We start from the raw sequence: 20368 nt of genomic DNA on the forward strand, positions 1-20368 counted from the left end.
TCCATGTTCCTTAAAAAGTCTGGGTAGAATCTTGATCCATGACTGATATGGCACCAATAAATGTGTCCAGTGACTTCCTGGACATTGCTCAAAACTGATGCTTGACTGGAAGTGGGGCCCATGTGTGCAGTTGACTAATGACTGTTTTTCGGCGCTCTGACAGATGGAGTCCCTAACAAACAAACAAAACGAAATCTTACTTGTGTGTGTGTGTGTGTGTATAGATACCTTCTCAGTGAAAAATGGTCATCTCCATATGAAAGAATGAGAGCTGAAACCTAAAAAAGGCCATTGATCGCAGGGTTCGTTGAAGGTTGCTTACCGTGTCCAGTGAGTGTCTGACAGTGACAGACCCACTGGGCTGCAGCCGCTCCGTTTTATCCTCTCCAGATGTTTTGTTTGTACAGACCGTTCAGGGAAGAGAACTCCAGTGATTTTTGGGTGCCCTGGGAGAAGTGGTCAGTCGGCTTTGATGCTCCGTAAACACTGAGTTGTCATTAGTGCTGCTTTGCTCTAACGATGTCTTCGTGACCTTCGCCGAACGTCTTGTTTTCCGCAGTCCCGTTGCCCGGAAAGCAGACGTCCCATGAAGCAAGAGTGATGAGCATGTCATTATTTTTTATTATTTATTTATCTATTTTTCTTTCCTCCAAAGGCTGAATCAACATTATTTAGCCAGCGTCGGCGACGTTTCAGAAGGCTTGAACCGTCCTGCCAAATTCCATCAAGTAATTCAGCAGATGTCAGTGTGCTGCAGCGCAGTGCCTGGTGCCGCGAGGCCGCGCTGAGCCGTGCACTGAGATGAGCCCTTGGCCAAGTCAGTCTTTCTCTGTAATTAAGATATTTTCCAAAAAGGTCTTTTGGCAGCCATTTTAGAATGAGGTCATTGTTCAATAACAAACTACTCTTGCATGCGGAGGGCGGCAGCCAATGGGATTTCAGGAAACAATGCATGACGCAATCCAGTCAATCATGTCCATCGTGGCATTACTTAGAAGTCCCCCTGATTTCACATTAAAAGGGGTGTGTAATGCTATTTTGCTACCACTGCTGAGAGTGCTGTAATGGGTCTGACTGGATGTCTACGCCTGATTTTGCTTTATAGTTTTGTCACATTTAAGAGATTGCTTTTTCTTGATTTATCTGCACTTGCTGTAAGGTAAATTCTCTCCAGGTACTCTGAGCTAAAGGGTTATGCGGAGGCCAGCAGACATGACGTAATAATACACGGTGGTCCTGAAATTGATTGAGACGCATTATTCTGATGAAGTTCAGAGATTCCTAAAATATGCTGAGTGAAAAACACCTAGCGTTCCTCGTCTAGACACTGTACTGAGAATCACGGCACAATGTCACTTGCAACTTTTCCGATACGAGCCTTGGGTTTTCCGCATAATTCAGGTTGGTAGGAAGCCAGCAAGGAACGGAAAAGTGGATGCGTTGGTTTTGAAGTCCTGTAAGTGTTCTGACCTTGACACTGAACGGCAGCTCGTATGACCTATCAAATAGCGCCTGTGCTTTGACTGAGGCTAAAAGCAATGCCATTCACGCCCTCTACCTCACCCAGGCTCTTTTTTCCACCCCACAGGACCAGAAAACTAATGACATATTGAACTGTCTGCACAGAGGTCAAATCTTGCGAGTTGCTGGTGACAGTGGAAAATGAAGGGTAGGTGACAAGAGTGGATGATGCTCTATTGGTGACCAAGATTCCCACAGCTCCATAGCCTTCCTGTGTAATTAAGCTGAGCACTGCGTCTCGCTAACTGCCACACACATCCATAGTATGATATAAGTTAGAATGGTTTATGGACACATGCTTGTCCTAATTAGGAGCTTTGTCTCCACTGGAGCAGCTGCAGTAATATATACTCATACTGCCTGTAATTATATGCAGTAACGTATACTTTGTTTTACAGTACGTTTGATTTGAATTCAGCCTCTAGAGCAATAGTAAGATCAGATCATTTTTAAGCCCATTCCAGCTCATCCTAAATGTGGGATTGTGTTACATTACTCCAGAGAGGACACTGCTATTTTTTACAGCCCAAAGATACACGCTCTGTACACATTTAGCCAACATTTGGCTTTGGACTTTGTGCACAAAAGCTTATATGAAGCTGCTCAATAGAATCCTACTATCTTTCCAAGCTTTTCTATGGTTTTAAGCTACACAAGCTGTGTGTGTGCAGTTTAACAAGTGTACATATGTGCAGTATAAAGTACACGTACCCTAAAATAGCTGAATCAACCCTTTAGAAGTGGACACAGAATGATTAGCAACATTTTGTCAGGAGTCCACCAGCACATCCGAGTGAAATCCAGTCCACGTTTTTTCTTCCCAACAGCTTCCATATTTTAACAAGGTGTTAGGCTCTTAAATGAATGCTGTTGTGCACCGCAGCTACTGCAAGTGGTTGGTGCCAACATCAATTTTCCGTGCTACCGCAGAACTGCTGTTCTTTTGATGTTGAATTTTTAAGAGCAGTTTTCAGTTTACTGTTTGGAGCTTCATTGCAGCTTTCTTGGTGCTGTTCATAATCTACTTTTAACTAGGCAGTGTTTTGCTTTTGGATTTTGGTTTGGTGGATGATTTAGCCGAATGAAGTACAAACTCATATCCCTTAACAGTTTTCTGCCCTTGAGCAATATCAGCGCTTATTGGTTTTCTTTGGAACCACGAGACTGTCAGCTTGTTAACAAGGCCAGGGGTTGCTGGATGTAGTCTAATATTGAATTAGTGTGTTCTGGTCCCAGCTGTTATGTCATGACACATTCCTTCCTCAGAAGTGTGAGCATGTGAAGTAACAGTTCACCGAGGAAAGGCAGTTTTGAAGGGGATGTGTTGTGAAAAATCATGTCCATCGCATGTGCACATTAATTTGGGGATCTGGAGCTCACCAACCCACACACTGTGAAATAAAACAACCCAGTCAGTTTTAATGGGCTGCCTAAGTTAGAAAACATGGGATTAAACAAGTTCATCTGATTTGAACACACTTCAGTGTTGGCCCACCCCCTGGTCAGAGTCTTTCCAATATCAGGCCTGGCCTCGGGTTTATGCAAGACCCAAAAATGAGGTTAAATGGCGCTGAGCAACACAATGTGTGTGTACAAATAAGAGCACTGAGGGAAAATTAAAATAGTGGGTTTTCCATCCACTGGTTTTTGGGGGGAATTTTGAAAAAAAAAAACTGAACGGAAAAGTCCCAAATATCGCAATGGGGTTTTTACGCTAAGATGAGGTGGAAAATTCGAATATCAAAAAGCTGAAATGTGAAAATATAGGGATGGAAAGTTACACAAACTCTACCATTTTCTCCTTCCTTTGATCTCTTGTCCACGCTTTAAGACCATCAACACGACCTGGGATTGTTATTGTAGTGCATGTGTAGATTACTGTACACATAAACAGCACTGTGCAGAAGTCAGAGACCACACAGCGTTTATCTTTGCTGCCAAAATATTAAGAACAAGTGCTATACGACAGAAACAACACAGAAGCCTCAGCAATCAGAAATGACACAGAATCACAGCCATGAAGAGATCGCAAAAAACATTCTGACCAAAAACCCGCTCACATCTCTCTATCGCACTTGTTTTGATGCTGACCCTGATTACGAGGGGCTACGTCATCTGAAGTTCAGTCATAAAAGTTTAGCGAGTGGAAACTGGACTCACCTGACTTGTTTCCTGCTGAAATTTTGGATGGAAATCCAGCTAATGGCGAAGAAAAAGCAAAGCAACAGTGACTAAAAACAAGCGTTTCTGCTCCTCGCTCCCACCTCCAGGGCTCTTGTAATTGAAAGTAAACAGAGGCTTGTTCTCAACAAGCCCTGAGACTGGTCCTGAGGTGTGTATGTAAATGCTGAATTTATAAAGTCAAAGGCAGTTTTTAAGTAAACGTCTTTCTTCGTGGCATTATTAATAGATGCTGAACTGATAATCAACACTTCTATATTAGAGGACTATTACATTCATTGCATTTACCGTTGTAATAATACTCATTATTATATCAGCATTGACCTAATCTCAACGCCGTTTTGTCTGTGCGATTTATTTATAAAGTCCTGGAAGAACAAAATCGATCTTAGATGAGAGAAGTTTGGCAGTAGTCTGTGGGCATATATTCTGTCGCGTTTGTCACAAGATGAACCCGTCCCCTACTTCCAGTGAAGGACAGACAGACCTTGCTCGAGCATGGCAAGAGCCCCAGGCTGCTTGAGAGAACATGCATTTTGCATGTGGATTGATGGGTCTGCGCTTTGTCTGGCTATCACATTCCTCTTTGGAAGGACTTCAAAAGGGAAGTGACGGGAGAAGTTCCATTGTAACGCTGGCAAACCCGGAAAGCCCTGGGCTCTTGTGTTCCTCAGTTGCCAGTTATCTCTTTGGGAAACAATGATGCAAGCCCCGGGGATTAGACCTTTCCCTGGCTGGCTGGCACACAGCCACACACAGCAGAGCCCAACAAGTCCCCCACCAGCCCACAGGGAAGTGAATTATCGACCTAATCCCAGACACACACAGCAACTTGCGAGAACTACTTGCCTTTTTTTGTGTGTGTGTGTGTGTTTCTAATAGTCTGCTATGACTTGGTGTAGCCCACTAAATAAGACGTACTCTCTGGCCTCTGCAGTGATCTTCACAGCCCAGACGCTCCGGGGACTAGTGTTGTGAGCTTAAGACATCTGCATGAAGTTTAGATGAAATAAGAATGTTTTTTTTTTTTTTGCGCTAAATTAAACCTATTATGGGCTTTTCAAGAAAGTGCGAGGCGCTCCGCCAGTATGTATCGATTGCCCTTTCGACATCTGAAAGCATGATATGTGAAGCTACTCCAATGTCTTTGTTATTCTTTGTCCTTTTTGTAGGTCCCACACCCCACACCCACCCAACACCCCGGCCTCCCTTTTGCGACTGATGTCCCCCCCTTTGTCACGTAGGACCACTGCTTGGTCAGTCTTAGGATTAGGTCTACTTGGGTGAGGGGCAGCGGGCAAGTTGTGTGGGCATCCTGCCTGGCTTTTCCCACACGTCTCTGTCAGATGTAGGTGAACCCTGACCCCTGGGAGTCCTCACCGCGGTGGGATGAGACACCATTCAGTCGGCACTTTCTATTCAGCACCGCGCCTCCATTTAAAAACCGGGCTCACATTGTGGCCAGCCTCCCTATTGTCTAGCCAGCAGGCGAGGTCAGGAGACTGGCCGCTGCAGGCCAGGACGAGACTTCCGAAAGCTCATTCACATCTGACCTGACCCCCCATTCCACTGCTGAGTCATAGGGATCAAACGCTGGGAATCCAGGCTCTCTGCTCTCTTTAGTTAGCCTTTAAATGGAGAAGGTCCAATAGGATAAAGTGACAAATCATTTTCTTTAGGACAGGGAGTGCATTTTAACTGATTATTTTTGCTCAGTGTTTTAGCAGAAAATTGGTAAATAGACCAAGTTTGAGCAAAATTCTTTAAAATCCTTAATGACTCTCAGGATGTGCTTCAAGTGAAAGTTGAGCCTGTGAGGTGCTAATTGCAGTAGTATGCAAAGCTAATGACAGATTTGAGGGGGTAGTACTTAAAAAGAACTGGCCTCACAGAGAAACCAAAGTAATGTATGAAATCATCTGGAACGCCATGTCGATATCTTAAGGGTACAAAGACATTTTAAAGCATTTATTTGTGCAATTTATACATTCGCAATTCAAAAATTTCATTTTATGCTAATTCTTGAGTAGCATTAAAAATTGGGCGCTACATTCGTTATAAGCTCCATCAGGAAAAAGTGCTGCGAAGTCATGTGATTGATGTGTTCGGTTCTTGGGGATAATATTGTATCCAAAAGTATGTGATTTTTTTAATTATAGTGATCTTGATTTTAGCGATTGTGAATGTAGTAGATTTTAAAAAAGTAGATTTATTTTTCTTTTTTACTAAGATTAATATGTTCATGTTTAATAATATGCAACAGTTACAATAATATGATAAAATATGACACACTATTAATGAATTAACTAATTTACTTACAATCTAATCATCTGTCATTGCTATTTTTTGCCGTTTCTCATTAAATCAACGAAGAATCAATAAAACAAGGCTAGACACAACTGAAGAAATGTGGAACCATCCATTTCTTAAGTTGTTTACAAAGATTCCACGTCTTATTTAATGTTGGTCTGGTTGTCTATCTGTATTTGAAATATATTACATTCCTCACTAGATAATTACAAGAGTACACAATCTCAATTACAGATTATCCCTGGCTTTGAGGAACCCCCACAAGAATGTTTGACGTCCCAATAAACAGGAGGAATCAATTACAGCAGTTTCACCAACTTTCAGCCTACTTTAATTTCAACCAGTGCTTTATGACTGCAGTGTTTAAGTCTTCACTGGACAAAGACAAACATGTATCTCCAAATCGTAGGGGAAGTCAGTGTAAAAAAGATTTTAATTTTGGAGCATTTCTATTGGTCCATTCATCATGAAATTTACATACAGTGCGAAGGAGATCTGCTGTGTTCAATTGATGTTGTAAATTAAAAACTGATGAAAATGTATATACGTTTTCTTTGGTCTGTGTCGATATTCACTCATGCTCTTGGTCATGGAATCAGTCTAAATGTCTACTCAATGGCTATGCAGTTATTAGCTGTAATATTAATGACAGCATCAGCCAATGGGAGGGAACTCTAAACGTTTGACCAGCATTCTGTATACTGTCAGAAAATAAGGTACATTTTACAGGCACTTAAAATCTACAGTTAATACAGAATATGGTACAATTAGGTTCCTTACGGCGACAGCTTTTCTAAGAATTTAATTAACAAAACGAATGAGTCTAGTAGACCAGTGATCACTCCAGTGGTCTGTTTAGAACATGAATCATCTTTACAAACTGAGCTCAGGGCTCAGTTTTCCAAAAGTGTTGTTGCCCAAAGGTCATAAGATGGTAGAGGTATTACCAACTGCATTAGAGTTAAGACCGTGATACATCTGAGAAAGTGGACCGGACATGCCTGGACTTGTTTCGCAAGGAATTGCTTAGTAAAAAAAAAACACGTCAGTTTGTTCTCCTTTAATTCCCTTCTCTATCAACATTCACGACTGAAACCTTGATGCTGCTGTTTTTAATTTTCTCTCTCTCCCTCTCTCTCTCTCTCTCTCTCTCTCTTTCTCTTTTTCTCTCTCCCTCTCTCTCTCTCTCTCTCTCTCTCTCTTTCTTTCTTTTTCTCTCTCCCTCTCTCTCTCTCTCTCTCTCTCTCTCTCTCTGGCTCTCTCTCTCTTTCTCTCTCTCCCTCTCTCTTTCTCCCTCTCTCTCTCTCTCTTTCTCGCTTTCTTTCTTTCTTTCTTTCTTTCTCTCTCTCTCTTTCTCTTTCTTTCTTTCTCTCTCTCTCTCTCTCTCTCTCTCTCTCTCTCTCTCTCTCTCTCTCCTGATTTTGTCATGCCCCAAAATTATGTCAAGAAAGGCATGCAAACAGAAATAACACATAGCTGCGTTGTCCGGGAGGGAGTGCAGATTTTAACGTGGGGGTCCTGGGACAGAGTACAGTAAAGGAGTTTGAGGAGTGTGGGTGTGGGGGTGGGATTAGGTGCATTTCATGGGACTACAGACTAGAGCGCATGCTTTAAATCTTCTTTAGAGGGTCTCCTTTTTATTCGTGGCCTGCTGTGTGTGCTGAAGCCCACACCGCTGTGCCTCTGTCCCGCGGATCACCTGTCAGATTTGGGAGGTGGGGGAGTGTGGAGTGGGGGGGGCCTGGCTTGGGATCGTGGAGGGGCGAGTTTTTTTTTCTCTCCCTCGATAGGGCCCCCACTCCCCCTGGCCCCTCTGTGTGGCCTGCCTCCCCACCTCCTCCACCAGCTCCACCACCTCCTCCACCACCACAGAGGGCCGTTCCCGGGGAAGGGGTTTGCGCATTGGTCCCTGACAGCGGTGGAGCAGGCAGCCCGCCAGCTCGCTTCATTCAAACGCTTCCGACCAGATGTTTGCTGTCAGGGAGCTCTCTACGGCTCTTTATAAATTCATTTACTGTAAATCTGTAATATAGACCATCAAACCAAGCCCCCCATGCAAGTCCGCTAGACGCTGTGAGGTCGCCTCGACCTGAGGGTCGCGACCTGGTCATTGACCTTGCCACTTATTCACCAATCCGGTCTAAGTGGGTTGATGAAAGACTTCCCCCTCGTACTTTCACGGCTTTTTAATTAGAGATCTGAGATGCTGAAAGGACACACATTCATTTAACTACAACTATGGACATCAGCCAAGATATAGACAAATGCTGGATTACAAAATATGCTTAAAGAAACACTAGGCAACATTTGCTACTTTTGCTCCTGGGCTCCCCCTACAGTTGCAGAGCGTAATTCACTTCTACAGCACTGTCCTTAAATCCAGGGGGAGGGACCAGGGGTGGTTTCTAACCCTCTTCCAAAGGTACGTAGGTCCCATGTTTAATCCGCATGACGGCTAGGGAAGTTAGTGGTGGGGGAGTGAAAGAACAGCGCTATCTCCTCCCTCAACATCCATGGCTGGTGTGCCCTTGAGCAAGACACCTAAGCAAGACATTTCATTTTACAAAGACAAATAAACTCATGTTTAATGTTATTTTATGTAAGTGAAAGAAGAGCTCTCTCCACATGGTTCATAGTAGAGGAGATGGATTTCAAAGTATTGAGTGCAAAATCCAGCTGTGGTAAATCAACTTGTGATCAATCGTCAAATCACAGCACAAACAGAAGCAACCCATTGGCTCGCCTTGTTAGTTTGGATGCATGCCCAGTTGGTACTGAACAGACAAAGACAGACAAAAGGCAGGTTAGTTTCCATCCACATGGCCCTGCTGAAAACTGGATTTTGTTTTGGTGACCTAAAACACTGTGTTTGTGTGGACCAGAGGCCAAGAACTTTTGAATTTATCTGGGGCGGCACGGTGGCGTAGCAGGTTATTGTCGCAGTCACACAGCTCCAGGGACCTGGAGGTTGTGGGTTCATGTCTGTCTGTGAGGAGTGTGGTGTGTTCTCCCTGTGTCTGCGTGGGTTTCCTCCGGGTGACTGTCTGTGAGGAGTGTGGTGTGTTCTCCCTGTGTCTGCGTGGGTTTCCTCCGGGTGACTGTCTGTGAGGAGTGTGGTGTGTTCTCCCTGTGTCTGCGTGGGTTTCCTCCGGGTGACTGTCTGTGAGGAGTGTGGTGTGTTCTCCCTGTGTCTGCGTGGGTTTCCTCCGGGTGACTGTCTGTGAGGAGTGTGGTGTGTTCTCCCTGTGTCTGTGTGGGTTTCCTCCGGGTAACTGTCTGTGAGGAGTGTGGTGTGTTCTCCCTGTGTCCACGTGGGTTTCCTCCGGGTGACTGTCTGTGAGGAGTGTGGTGTGTTCTGCCTGTGTCTGCGTGGGTTTCCTCCGGGTGCTCCAGTTGCCTCCCACAGTCCAAAAACACACGTTGGTAGGTGGATTGGCGACTCAAATTTGTCAATAGGTGTTAGTGAATGTGTGAGTATGTGTTGCCCTGTGAAGGATTGGTGCCCCCTCCAGGATGTGTTCCTGCCTTGCGCCCAGTGTCTCCAGGTAGGCTCTGGACCCACCGCGACCCTATATTTTATCACTAGCATATTGACACTTTTCTTTGCTTTGTTTAATATCTGCAGAGCATTAACATAGTTTGCCACTAAAAATAAAAAATATAAAGTGGAAAAACATACGTGCCACTTGTAATCCAGACTTGCAGGGAGGCTGAATTTCGGTGTACATGACCTGCATTGATCTTTTCTGCTTCCATGCAGCACCCATGATATGTGATCTTTTGTGTAGCAGGTTCAACATTTTTGATTTCAGATCTTGTGCAGTGCTCCAGATTGCTCATCTTTTCCTGGCAGGTTCACACAGCTTGACACACTCCTAATTTTTCAGCGCTTTCCTTCAACCGTTTTCTCGGTGTGGCCTCAGCTGTGTTTATAGAGCCAGCAAGAGCCTTTAGTTCACTGCCACAGCTCTCAGTGACTTGGGAAGTCATTTGATTTTACTGTGCAAAAAAAAAAAAAAAAGATAAATAAAAACCTTAGGGGTTGTAAAAAAAAAGAGGTCAAGCTCTGTCCAAGTGGGAATATCTTCAGGACATCTTTTATATGCATTTGAAGCCCCTGCCTATATGGAAAGTACATTATCACAGTGCAAGGGTCCTAAGTGCAATAGCATTGTTCTGAAGGCTTGGAAAAGCCGCAGTGAGTGTCCCTCTGCCTCCTGGACAAGATTTATGGTGCTCAGGAGGATGACTCTGATCTGGCACTGGTCAGTCAGCTTTAAGGATGGAGTGAGGGGAGAGGTGGAACTCTTTGAACCGTTTCTCGGGCCGCTCGTTTCGGGGAGCTGCTCAACCGTCAGTGCGAAGCAGGACAGTAAATCTATGGTCAGCGAGGCCAAGTGCTGCCTAAAGTCTTCAGTCGTTTGCCCAGTAAGACTCTGGCAAGGCTCCAGCAGGGCTCTGGGGCTTATTGATCTTGGCTGGGTCTGCTTATCTGCTCGCTCTCTTCTCAAGGATGCTGAGAACCTACCTGAGCATGCGGCCAGACTTATGCCCAGTCTTTTATTTGCCCTTTTTCCCCCTCACCTACTGGGCCTTCTCATTTATTTTCTCAGCATCTTTGTACTCCTTATAATTACTAGGTAGTATTTTTGTTTTTTACTAAAATGACAGTTTCAAAATGATTGTGATGCTCCATCACAGGGGGTACAGAGCCTCTGTCATTGCTACTCCATGCTCAGCACTGCAGAAACTGCACTATGTAACTTCTGGAGGAGGGCACCTGCCCATGAGCATAAAATTCTCAGAGCTAAGCATTGTTCTGAAGGGTATTCAGCCGGTATTCAATTTAGACGACTATCCCATTCCGATTCTCACTTTTATTGCTATCCCTACCTTCTTTACCCAAGTAATGAAGTCACTGTGTCAGCACTGAACACACTGTGCACCCTGTCTGCCGTCAGTAGGGCAAGGTTAGTAATCTCCCAGCTGAGGTGTTGATGTCACATGCTGCCGCCAGCACACTTCACGTGCTGCTAATGCTCAGTTTACAGGTGAAAGGGGCATTAACTCCAATCCCTCAGAAGCCCTTCACCTCTTGTGTGGCTGTTGCTCTGATGAGACTCCTACGTCTTGGTATACGTTTTCCCGAAAAGCATGAGCTCTCACCAATTAGAAAAAAAAAATAAATTAAAAAAAATTTCCAAATCCTGCCCAGAACATGAAGGCAGGCTCTTTAGGCAAAGGGAAAACGAAGGAAGCCGTCTCAATTTCATGGTAAGTGCTTCTGGTGTTATCGAGACACATTCTTTTCCCGCGCATGCCATTTCACAGGTCACCGATATCTTCAGGGGGTGACTTGTCAGCTGGAGTAATTGGCCGTCTCTGATATTTGAGTATGCCCTTTTTTACACCCAAAGTGAACTTCCGTGCAGCTCTTTCGGCACAGGACGCCCTGTCTACAGTAACAAGTGCAGAGTGCTGTCTGACCACAGACAAGTACACAATTGCCATGCTTGTCTTTCTGTTTAAAAGCTGGCTTTGAGACAAGGCGGTTATGGAAGGAGAGGACATATGGGGGTCCCAAGAACACAGAGACCGTGTAAGATCGTTTTTCCTACAGCTGGGGAAACTTCACAGCTGATCGAGTAGCATCATTAGGTGGCTGTAATTGTATGAATGAAATGATTTATTTATTTATTAAGGTTAAACATTTAGCACGCAAGCCTCATGGGTATTTACTGATGCCAAATTGGCAGTTCTTGGGTCAGGTCTCAGATAGATTTTAATATTAAGCAGATATTGATATGTGTTAGCTCGGTGTAATACGAGTCTGCTTTTGCTCATTTAACTCTGACTGGGTCTACAAAACAAACCTGTGACTGTTTGCCTGGGCAGGTAACCAGAGTGTTTCTTGGCCTCCAAAACCCGTGTGGAGTTTCATCACAGCACTCCCGAGAATGACTTGTAACTTTCTCGAGAATGGATTTCCCCGAAAGCCATTTATGCCTGTGGGTGCGTGTTCAGTGGGTATAAGACTGTAATGGCGTGGACGTAATTCACATTCACATGCGCTCAGGAGCACTAGGTCGAGCAGGATTTACCGTAGCTGTCTCAGCCAGATGGCTCCATGAGAATCGTAGTGCAGTTGCTGGCCACTGGCCCACTGGTGCAGACTTGCTCTGTTCAGATGATGCCTCGGTCAAGCCTTCCCAGACAGCCAGTCAAACCACGTCAAGCATGGGTTCACAGCTTGTGTAATAGATCATGCGAAGTTGATCTGTGAAGTTCAGATATGGAGCAGTGTGCTCTCTGCAACAGTTAATGAAAAGGCAGGAAGAGCGTTTGTACCGTGTACATTTTCACATTTTTATACTAGTGGTCTAACTGTGACTTGAGCCACATGGGGACCCTGAGTATATCATTGCTTTTGAAACAGTTTGTATAGCAATTGTTAAATTCCCACTGTCATTGTATTCCTACACTGCTTCTGAAGTTACATAGTGCAATTTCTGAGGTGCTGAGCTGGGAGTAGCAACCTCAGAGGCTCTGTTCTCCCCACAGTTCAGTGAAGCATCACAATGATTTTGAAGCTGCAATTTTAAGGTAAAAATACTAACTAGAGTTGCTTTAAATGCTGCTACCCTGTCCAGGGTGTGTTCCTACCTTGCACCCAGTGTTCCTGGGTAGGCTCCAGACCCGTCACAACCCTGATCAGATTTAAGTGGTTGCAGGAAATGAATGAATGCATATTTATGTCTAATTTTCTTATATGATTTGGTTATTAATTAATATACCCTTTTGGAATCCAGTCGAGTGGCTAAGCGCCCTGAGCACTAAGTTGGCTCCATTGACATGAGATTACTCACTTAATGATTTTTCATTGGAAGTCTTTAGTTTATTTTTCCTGTTGAGGTCAGCATTATACACAGACTCTTTAGAAAGTCTAGCGTGTGCCAGCTGACTAGGGTTGATCCTGTGAGGTCTGAAATTGATCCTATTGACCCCTGCCAACCCTGCTGGCCTTTCTCCGTAAACCTTCAGATGTAATAGTAATCTTTGCGGGCCAAGGAGGAGCAGCTGGACCCACTCGGCATCCTCTGCTGTTAGCGGTCTGTTAGTGGGGCCAGCTTAAGATTAGCCAGCCTGCCACTCTCCAATACATGGCAAATGTGCATTTTGTTGTATCAGCTGGAGGAAGACAGTAAGCCACGTGGTCTTACTCCTGCACATGTTTTGGATGAGGAACTGTCTGCATTTCTGCTCCGAAGCATGTTGCCTTTTCTCAACCACTGCTGTCTGCTTCAGTCTCCTGCTGAGCATCATTTGAATGATGTCACCCTTGCATGTTTTTGTTTATCTGCTTTTTCATAAGACAAATCTTGTACCTGGTACAGGGTACGTTGTTAGTAGCTGCGTCCTTGTGGTCCTGAGTGAGCCGAGTGGGGACTAAACTGTGATGTGTAAACCTTGCAGAGCTGTGATTGGCGAGAGAGACGTCATGACGAAATGCAGACATCCAGCACCAACTCTTCATTTGTAAAATCCCCTGTGGTAGAGATCACATTTGTTTTTATTTGACTCACAATAGCAGCTTGGAAAATTACGCCGTGGTTTTTTGAAGTGGTTTTTTGAAGAGGATCTGTGGCTGATGAAAGAATCCAGCGAAAGTTGGACACTGCAACAGGGAGCAAACAACTGCTCTGTCTGAACTGAACTGATCTCAGGTTAGAGGAGTGGACCTGGGGCCAGAGGGTCATTGGTTTGATACTCACACCTGGAAAGGCGCCTAACCCCCAAAATCCTCTCCAAGTGCCCACTGCTCCATATGAGAGCCCTGCCTTGGGGGATGGTTTGTGAGGATTTTGGTGTGTTCTCTCCTTTCCTCTGGGTGCTTCCTATGCTTTCCTCCCACAGGCTAAAAACTGTAAAATGGCTACTTTAAAAGTGTCCATAGGTGTGAGTGTGTGTCGCCCTGCAAATGACTGGTTCCTCAGCCAGGGCGTGTCCCCGCCTTGTACCCAGTGATTCACCATGACCCTGAGTTGGATATAAAGTTAAAGACAATGACCATAAATATCATACCATTACAAAGCCTTGCAGTACCAAGACTTGAGCAAAGAACACAATCCTCTCACTCAGCTGGCCCTGAGCTATAGTTCACCACCCTCCGTAACACATACTAACACACCCCCACTAACACACACTAATGCACCCACACTAACATACTCTAGTCCTAAAGCGGCAGTACACTGTAGCACAGTACCTCAGCACAGAGGCACTCTGCTACAGAGCTACACTTCCTCTGAAAACGAGCTACACTTCCTCACAGAATGCCTAAAGTACACTGAGATCCGCAAAGAGTTCTACAATTAATTTAGCAAAAAAAAAAAACACCCGTCCTTCACAGCTCTGACCCCCACAGACAGACTCCCGTATCTGCTGGGAGAACAGAGAGAGAGCTGCACTCTCGCAGCCCGATAACCCACCTGTTAGGTGACACTAACACCCAAACACACACACAACTCTATAACTCATATATAACCGTTTCCCCAGTTCCAGTCCAGTGTTCCTAGTGTTAAATGTTGCTATTTCCAAGTTTCTAATAAGTTACACCCTGTGTTTATTTAATTCAATATTTTGTTGTTTACTTCAATGTTTATGTTCTTCTTAAGCTTTAAAATTGTAACCCAGGCTTTGACAATACAACTGTAACTAATTTGACATGTCAATAAAGCACCTTGAATAGAATTGAACTGAACTGAACTGAACTGAACTGAACTGAACTGAAATGAATTGAACGGAATTGAACTGAATTGAATTGAACTGAATTTAATTGAACTGAACTGAATTGAATTGAATTGAATTGAACTGAACTGAACTGAACTGAAATGAACTGAACTGAACTGAACTGAACTGAATTGAATTGAATTGAATTGAACTGAACTGAACTGAACTGAAATGAACTGAACTGAACTGAACTGAACTGAATTGAATTGAATTGAATTGAACTGAACTGAACTGAAATGAACTGAACTGAACTGAACTGAACTGAAATGAACTGAACTGAACTGAACTGAACTGAATTGAAATGAATTGAATTGAATTGAATTGAATTGAAATGAATTGAAATGAATAAAAGTTTTACAATGACAATAAAGCACAATTAAACATAAACATAAAGAGCAGAATTCTCCAAACGAAGCCAAACCAAGAAACACTACTAACTGGAGAACCATGTCCTTGTCCTTTTCCTTTTGTTGTCTAGAATTGTACGCGTTTTTAAATCTATATTATTCCTTAAATTCTAAAGTAAGCTTTAAAGTAAAGTGAGCCTTGTTTGAATGGAACAGTTTGCAGAGAGGTTTGTTTTTTCTCTCTGTGCCACCGCTCTTATTCGCTCCTGGAGAGGGGCCAGTGTAGATTGGGGCCAGAGAAACTTTTCAAGCGTTTTTCACAGACGTAAGCCGCTTTCTCTGCTCAGCTAGACCACGCATTGGTCCCAGTGACCTAGAGAGGACTAGACTGGATGACCTAGTGGTCATCCCAGCAGCCATCTGCCACCGTCCCGCGAGGCTTACCCTGACCGCTGTCTCACGCGAACAGCAGTGCTCAGGAATTAAACAGGAGGTGTGTGCCCCCACTTGGCTCTAGTACTTTGTAGAAGCTTCAGTATGTGGCTCTTTAGAGTGACACTGTAAAAGATTATTTTATTGATCCAATTTATTAATATCAGATGGTTTTTGACAATGTTTTTCACTCTGTTTACCTGAGCATAACGACCAGACTTCCCTACAGTTCCAGTACAGACCCAGTGTCCTCCAGAAGAGGGCCTGCCTCTGAGGGACAGTTAGACTGACTGACAGACAGACGGACAGACAGACTGGCAGGAAGGCAGGCGGGCAGTCTCACGGCTGGTCTGGGGCAGCTCCTGTTACGGAGACGGATTTGTTAACACTGTTTGGGTCGGCCAGGCCCCAAGGCTAACGCCCGCTGAAGTGACTTAATCTGTCATTAAACTCCTGTTACACTACGATCAAGCCACAGCTCAGCGCCTCCTAAAGACTCTCCAGGAGGAAAGACGAGACGCAATCTTACGACCCATTGGAGTGGGCCCTCGTGAAAGAGGGGCTAATAAATCCCAGCATGGCACAGATAGGTGGCTGCACGGAACTGGAAAAGGCTGAGCAACAGAGTTTATTTAGCAGTCTTTATATACACACCTCGGATTAGGCATGCAGGGAGAAACAGAGTCATTATTCCTGGCCCATTCCTTTTAAATTAGCATTGCTGTGTATTTTTATCTGCTTTTTTAATCATATGTTGCTATGCTTTGTTGTTCTATACCTAATGAACTGATTCTGTAGGTAAGAGTTATAGTAAAGAGATGCCATGCCAATAAATATTCTATTCTAATCTACTTACAATAACGACATGAACTCAGGAACAGTGTAAATCTCAACCACGTCGTTATTCATTTCTACATTCTACATGCTGCAAAAGAGCGACGGTGGCCATACGATACAGAACAACCTAAAAACAACTGACCCACATGCCGTAGCATCTGTCCAAGCCCTTATCTCCCAGTACCCAAACAGAACATTCCTCAGGGTGGTATCTAATTTGGCTCAGGACATCTGAAGACTTACATGTGTTTGTTCTAAAGTGGGTAAATGATAGGATTGTTCAATCATACTAAAATTATATCTCAGACCAAGGAAAGTTAAGTTCCCATCATTAGCCATAGCCATAAATTCCTTTTACCCTTTAGAAGTCGCGGTTACTGCCTGCGTTTTGCAAAAACATGGTGAAATTTGATATTAATTGTCTCTCACTCATAGCTCATTAAAAGATGTGGAGAGATTGTGCCAGAAGTATGGAACATAAACTCTGAATTGATACCAGGCTTGTGTTTAAAGTAGAAGTGGAGATATATTTACTTCTTTACATTTGTGCCTTGTTTTAATCACTGCTTAATAATGATATAACAATGTGGATACGTTACAATGACTGAAATATATAGTAATAATTCTTAATAACGTCTTGACTAGTTAATAATCGGCGGAGACGTTACTTGACCATTTGTAATACTTACATTGCATTTAGTTCAAATGTTGCAAAGCTTAATTGTGTCGTAGGTAGTGTCAATTAGTTATTATTTGAGACAATAGGGTACTGTAAAGGGTCAGTGTTACCACAGAGGGAATGTGACAGCAGGGCAGGGCCATCACCTATAAAACCTTTTGTGTTTTAATAGTGTGGCAGAGTGAAAACAGTCTCATGTCTCGTGTTGTTGTGAATCAGATGATGTTTAAGTGTAAAACCCACAGTCAGAGAATCTATTTTAGAGCAGAACAATTTCACAGCACATCTGCTGGCTTTGAAAATGTGTGTTACAAAATGATACATTCCTCTTCCCGCTGCTGGAAAAGTAACTCCCGCTCATTCTTTTGGGAAAATGGACCAAAATATCGCGCTCTTTAAATGTATTTTGTGAAACAGATGGTTTTGGTTTACTCCTGGTTTAATGAAGTGCTGACATCTAAAAGTAAATCCAGTATCGAATACCAAGAGAACACATGATCCTCATAACCAGCCCTTACTCAGAACGTCGACTGCACCGAGTAATGGGCATGGTTTCACAGAAAGGGACGAGTCTCTGGTCTCGGTCTTGTTGCTGTCAGCCTTGTACATCTCTGTCGCTCTGACTGATGTTTTCTTAATTGTCTCCTGACAGCTGGTTTCCCCTTTCTCTTTGGAAGTGATTATCTATAAAGGATGGAAAACTAATTGAGGAGGTGTAACAAAGAGTCACAGATTTTCCAGGGGCCGCTTTGAGCTTTTCTGCCGCTGTCCTTTCCGTTGCATTTGGTCCCATAAAAGATTTATCATAAGAACGTCTTGGTGCGTTAACCATGACTTGTTCCTGGATGAAGAGAAAACATGAAAACATTTGCGTTTGTGTACTGAGCCTTACACTGCAAACAACCAACAGAGGAGCTGTTTGATCACTGTTGGTGCAAAACCTCATATCGGCATTTGTAGAAAAGAATTTGGAGACACCAATGTTCCTATCACAATGTGTGAAGACTTTACAACGTATGGACCAATAGAAAAGATAAAAACATATACAGTGATCCCTCGTTTTTCGAGGGAAAACGGATTTTCGTGAAGTAGAGGAAAGATATATTTTTTCATGTATTTAACGAGTATTTGGACTTTTAAAATCCTCCCTGTTACTGTTAACAACCCACTCTTTGAATTAAACAGTCGTTCTATAATATTTTCAGCTGGAACTACATGTGATAACCTACCAGTTTCTTTAATAGAGTCATTCCTAAGCGGTGATTTAGCGTCAGTAAATTTCACTCGGATGTGAACGTGAACAACACATGTACTATACGTAAGAAATACTTTTTTCATTCATTATCTGTAACCCTTATCCAGTTCAGGGTCGCGGTGGGTCCAGAGCCTACCTGGAATCATTGGGCGCAAGGCGGGAATACACCCTGGAGGGGGCACCAGTCCTTCACAGGGCAACACAGACACACACACACATTCACACCTACGGACACTTTGGAATCACCAATCCACCTACCAACGTGTGTTTTTGGACTGTGGGAGGAAACCGAAGGAAGCCCACCCAGACACAGGGAGAACACACCACACTCCTCACAGACAGTCACCCGGAGGAAACCCACGCAGACACAGGGAGAACACACCACACTCCTCACAGACAGTCACCTGGAGGAAACCCACACAAACACAGGGAGAATACACCACACTCCTCACAGACAGTCACCCGGAGGAAACCCACGCAGACACAGGGAGAACACACCACACTCCTCACAGACAGTCACCCAGAGGAAACCCACACAGACACAGGGAGAACACACCACACTCCTCACAGACAGTCACCCGGAGGAAACCCACGCAGACACAGGGAGAACAGACCACACTCCTCACAGACAGTCACCCGGAGGAAACCCACACAGACACAGGGAGAACACACCACACTCCTCACAGACAGTCACCCGGAGGAAACCCACGCAGACACAGGGAGAACACACCACACTCCTCACAGACAGTCACCTGGACGAAACCCACACAAACACAGGGAGAACACACCACACTCCTCACAGACAGTCACCCGGAGGAAACCCACGCAGACACAGGGAGAACACACCACACTCCTCACAGACAGTAACCCGGAGGAAACCCACGCAGACACAGGGAGAACACACCACACTCCTCACAGACAGTCACCTGGACGAAACCCTCACAAACACAGGGAGAACACACCACACTCCTCACAGACAGTCACCTGGACGAAACCCACACAAACACAGGGAGAACACACCACACTCCTCACAGACAGTCACCCGGAGGAAACCCACGCAGACACAGGGAGAACACACCACACTCCTCACAGACAGTCACCCGGAGGAAACCCACACAGACACAGGGAGAACACACCACACTCCTCACAGACAGTCACCGGCAGCAGGAATCAAACCCACAACCTCCAGGTCCATGGAGCTGTGTGACTGCGACACTACCTGCTGCACCACCGTGCCGCCTGTAAGAGATACTTGTAAATGATATATTTTGTCACCTACAGGCCTAGTCTAATACATGTAAATAATAAAAAAGCCCCCTTGAAAAAACCCACGAAGTAGCGAATCCACGAACGATGAACTGTGAAGTAGCGAGGGATTACTGTAATAGGAATTAAAGCTTTTTAACTTAAACTGCCTTTAGAGTTTAGGCATGTGTTGTTTCTTCCTCTGGCAAGTCACACTTTTGAGATGTGAGGTATTTGTCCAACAGCAACAGTGTGCTGAGTTTACGCTTTGCCTGAATACAATTATATAATACATGTAAGAACATGCTATTTACTGAACGAGTCTCTCTCTCTCTCTCTCTCTCTCTCTCTCTCTCTCTCTCTCCAGATAAAGAAGTACTTTGAGCTGGAGCCACTGGCGAGAGGGAAGAGATGGATCCTGGAGGGCAGCACGATAAACAACATGGAGGCAGTGAGGGAGAGCTTCGCTCAGCTCATCAGCCTTCTGGAAGAGAAGGAGCTGCGACAAAGCAGGATGTGATTCAGTCTTTGAAAGATGGAGAGAGAAAAGCGATTGTCCAGCTAGACAAAACAACAAGATCTCGCTGCGTCTGCGGGGGAGTGTTGTTTGGCAGGAGGACTTTGTAGGACCTGTTTGTTTTTTACCTCTCCCTCAGAGGTTGTTTTTATATCACTGAGGAGGAGAAACAGACACAAACTCTAAACAGAGGCCACATGCAGAGGGAGTCATCGCAAACTGTAGGTCGGGGGTTCACTGTTAGTAGCACGTGAACC

At 44.3% G+C, this 20368-nt stretch overlaps 1 protein-coding gene across 1 annotated transcript in view; it reads left to right on the forward strand.

Moving 5' to 3' along the window:
• arl15a (ADP-ribosylation factor-like 15a) overlaps positions 1–20114 on the forward strand; it is a 99942-nt gene extending 79828 nt beyond the window's left edge. The window contains exon 5 of the mRNA XM_066657726.1: positions 19962–20114. Coding sequence (XP_066513823.1) covers positions 19962–20114 — 153 coding nt within the window. The remainder of the gene's footprint in view (positions 1–19961) is intronic.
• Positions 20115–20368: the final 254 nt, after the last annotated feature.

The sequence above is a fragment of the Hoplias malabaricus genome, chromosome Y, assembly GCF_029633855.1.
Source record: "Hoplias malabaricus isolate fHopMal1 chromosome Y, fHopMal1.hap1, whole genome shotgun sequence".
In the NCBI taxonomy this organism is placed as follows: Eukaryota; Metazoa; Chordata; class Actinopteri; order Characiformes; family Erythrinidae; genus Hoplias; species Hoplias malabaricus.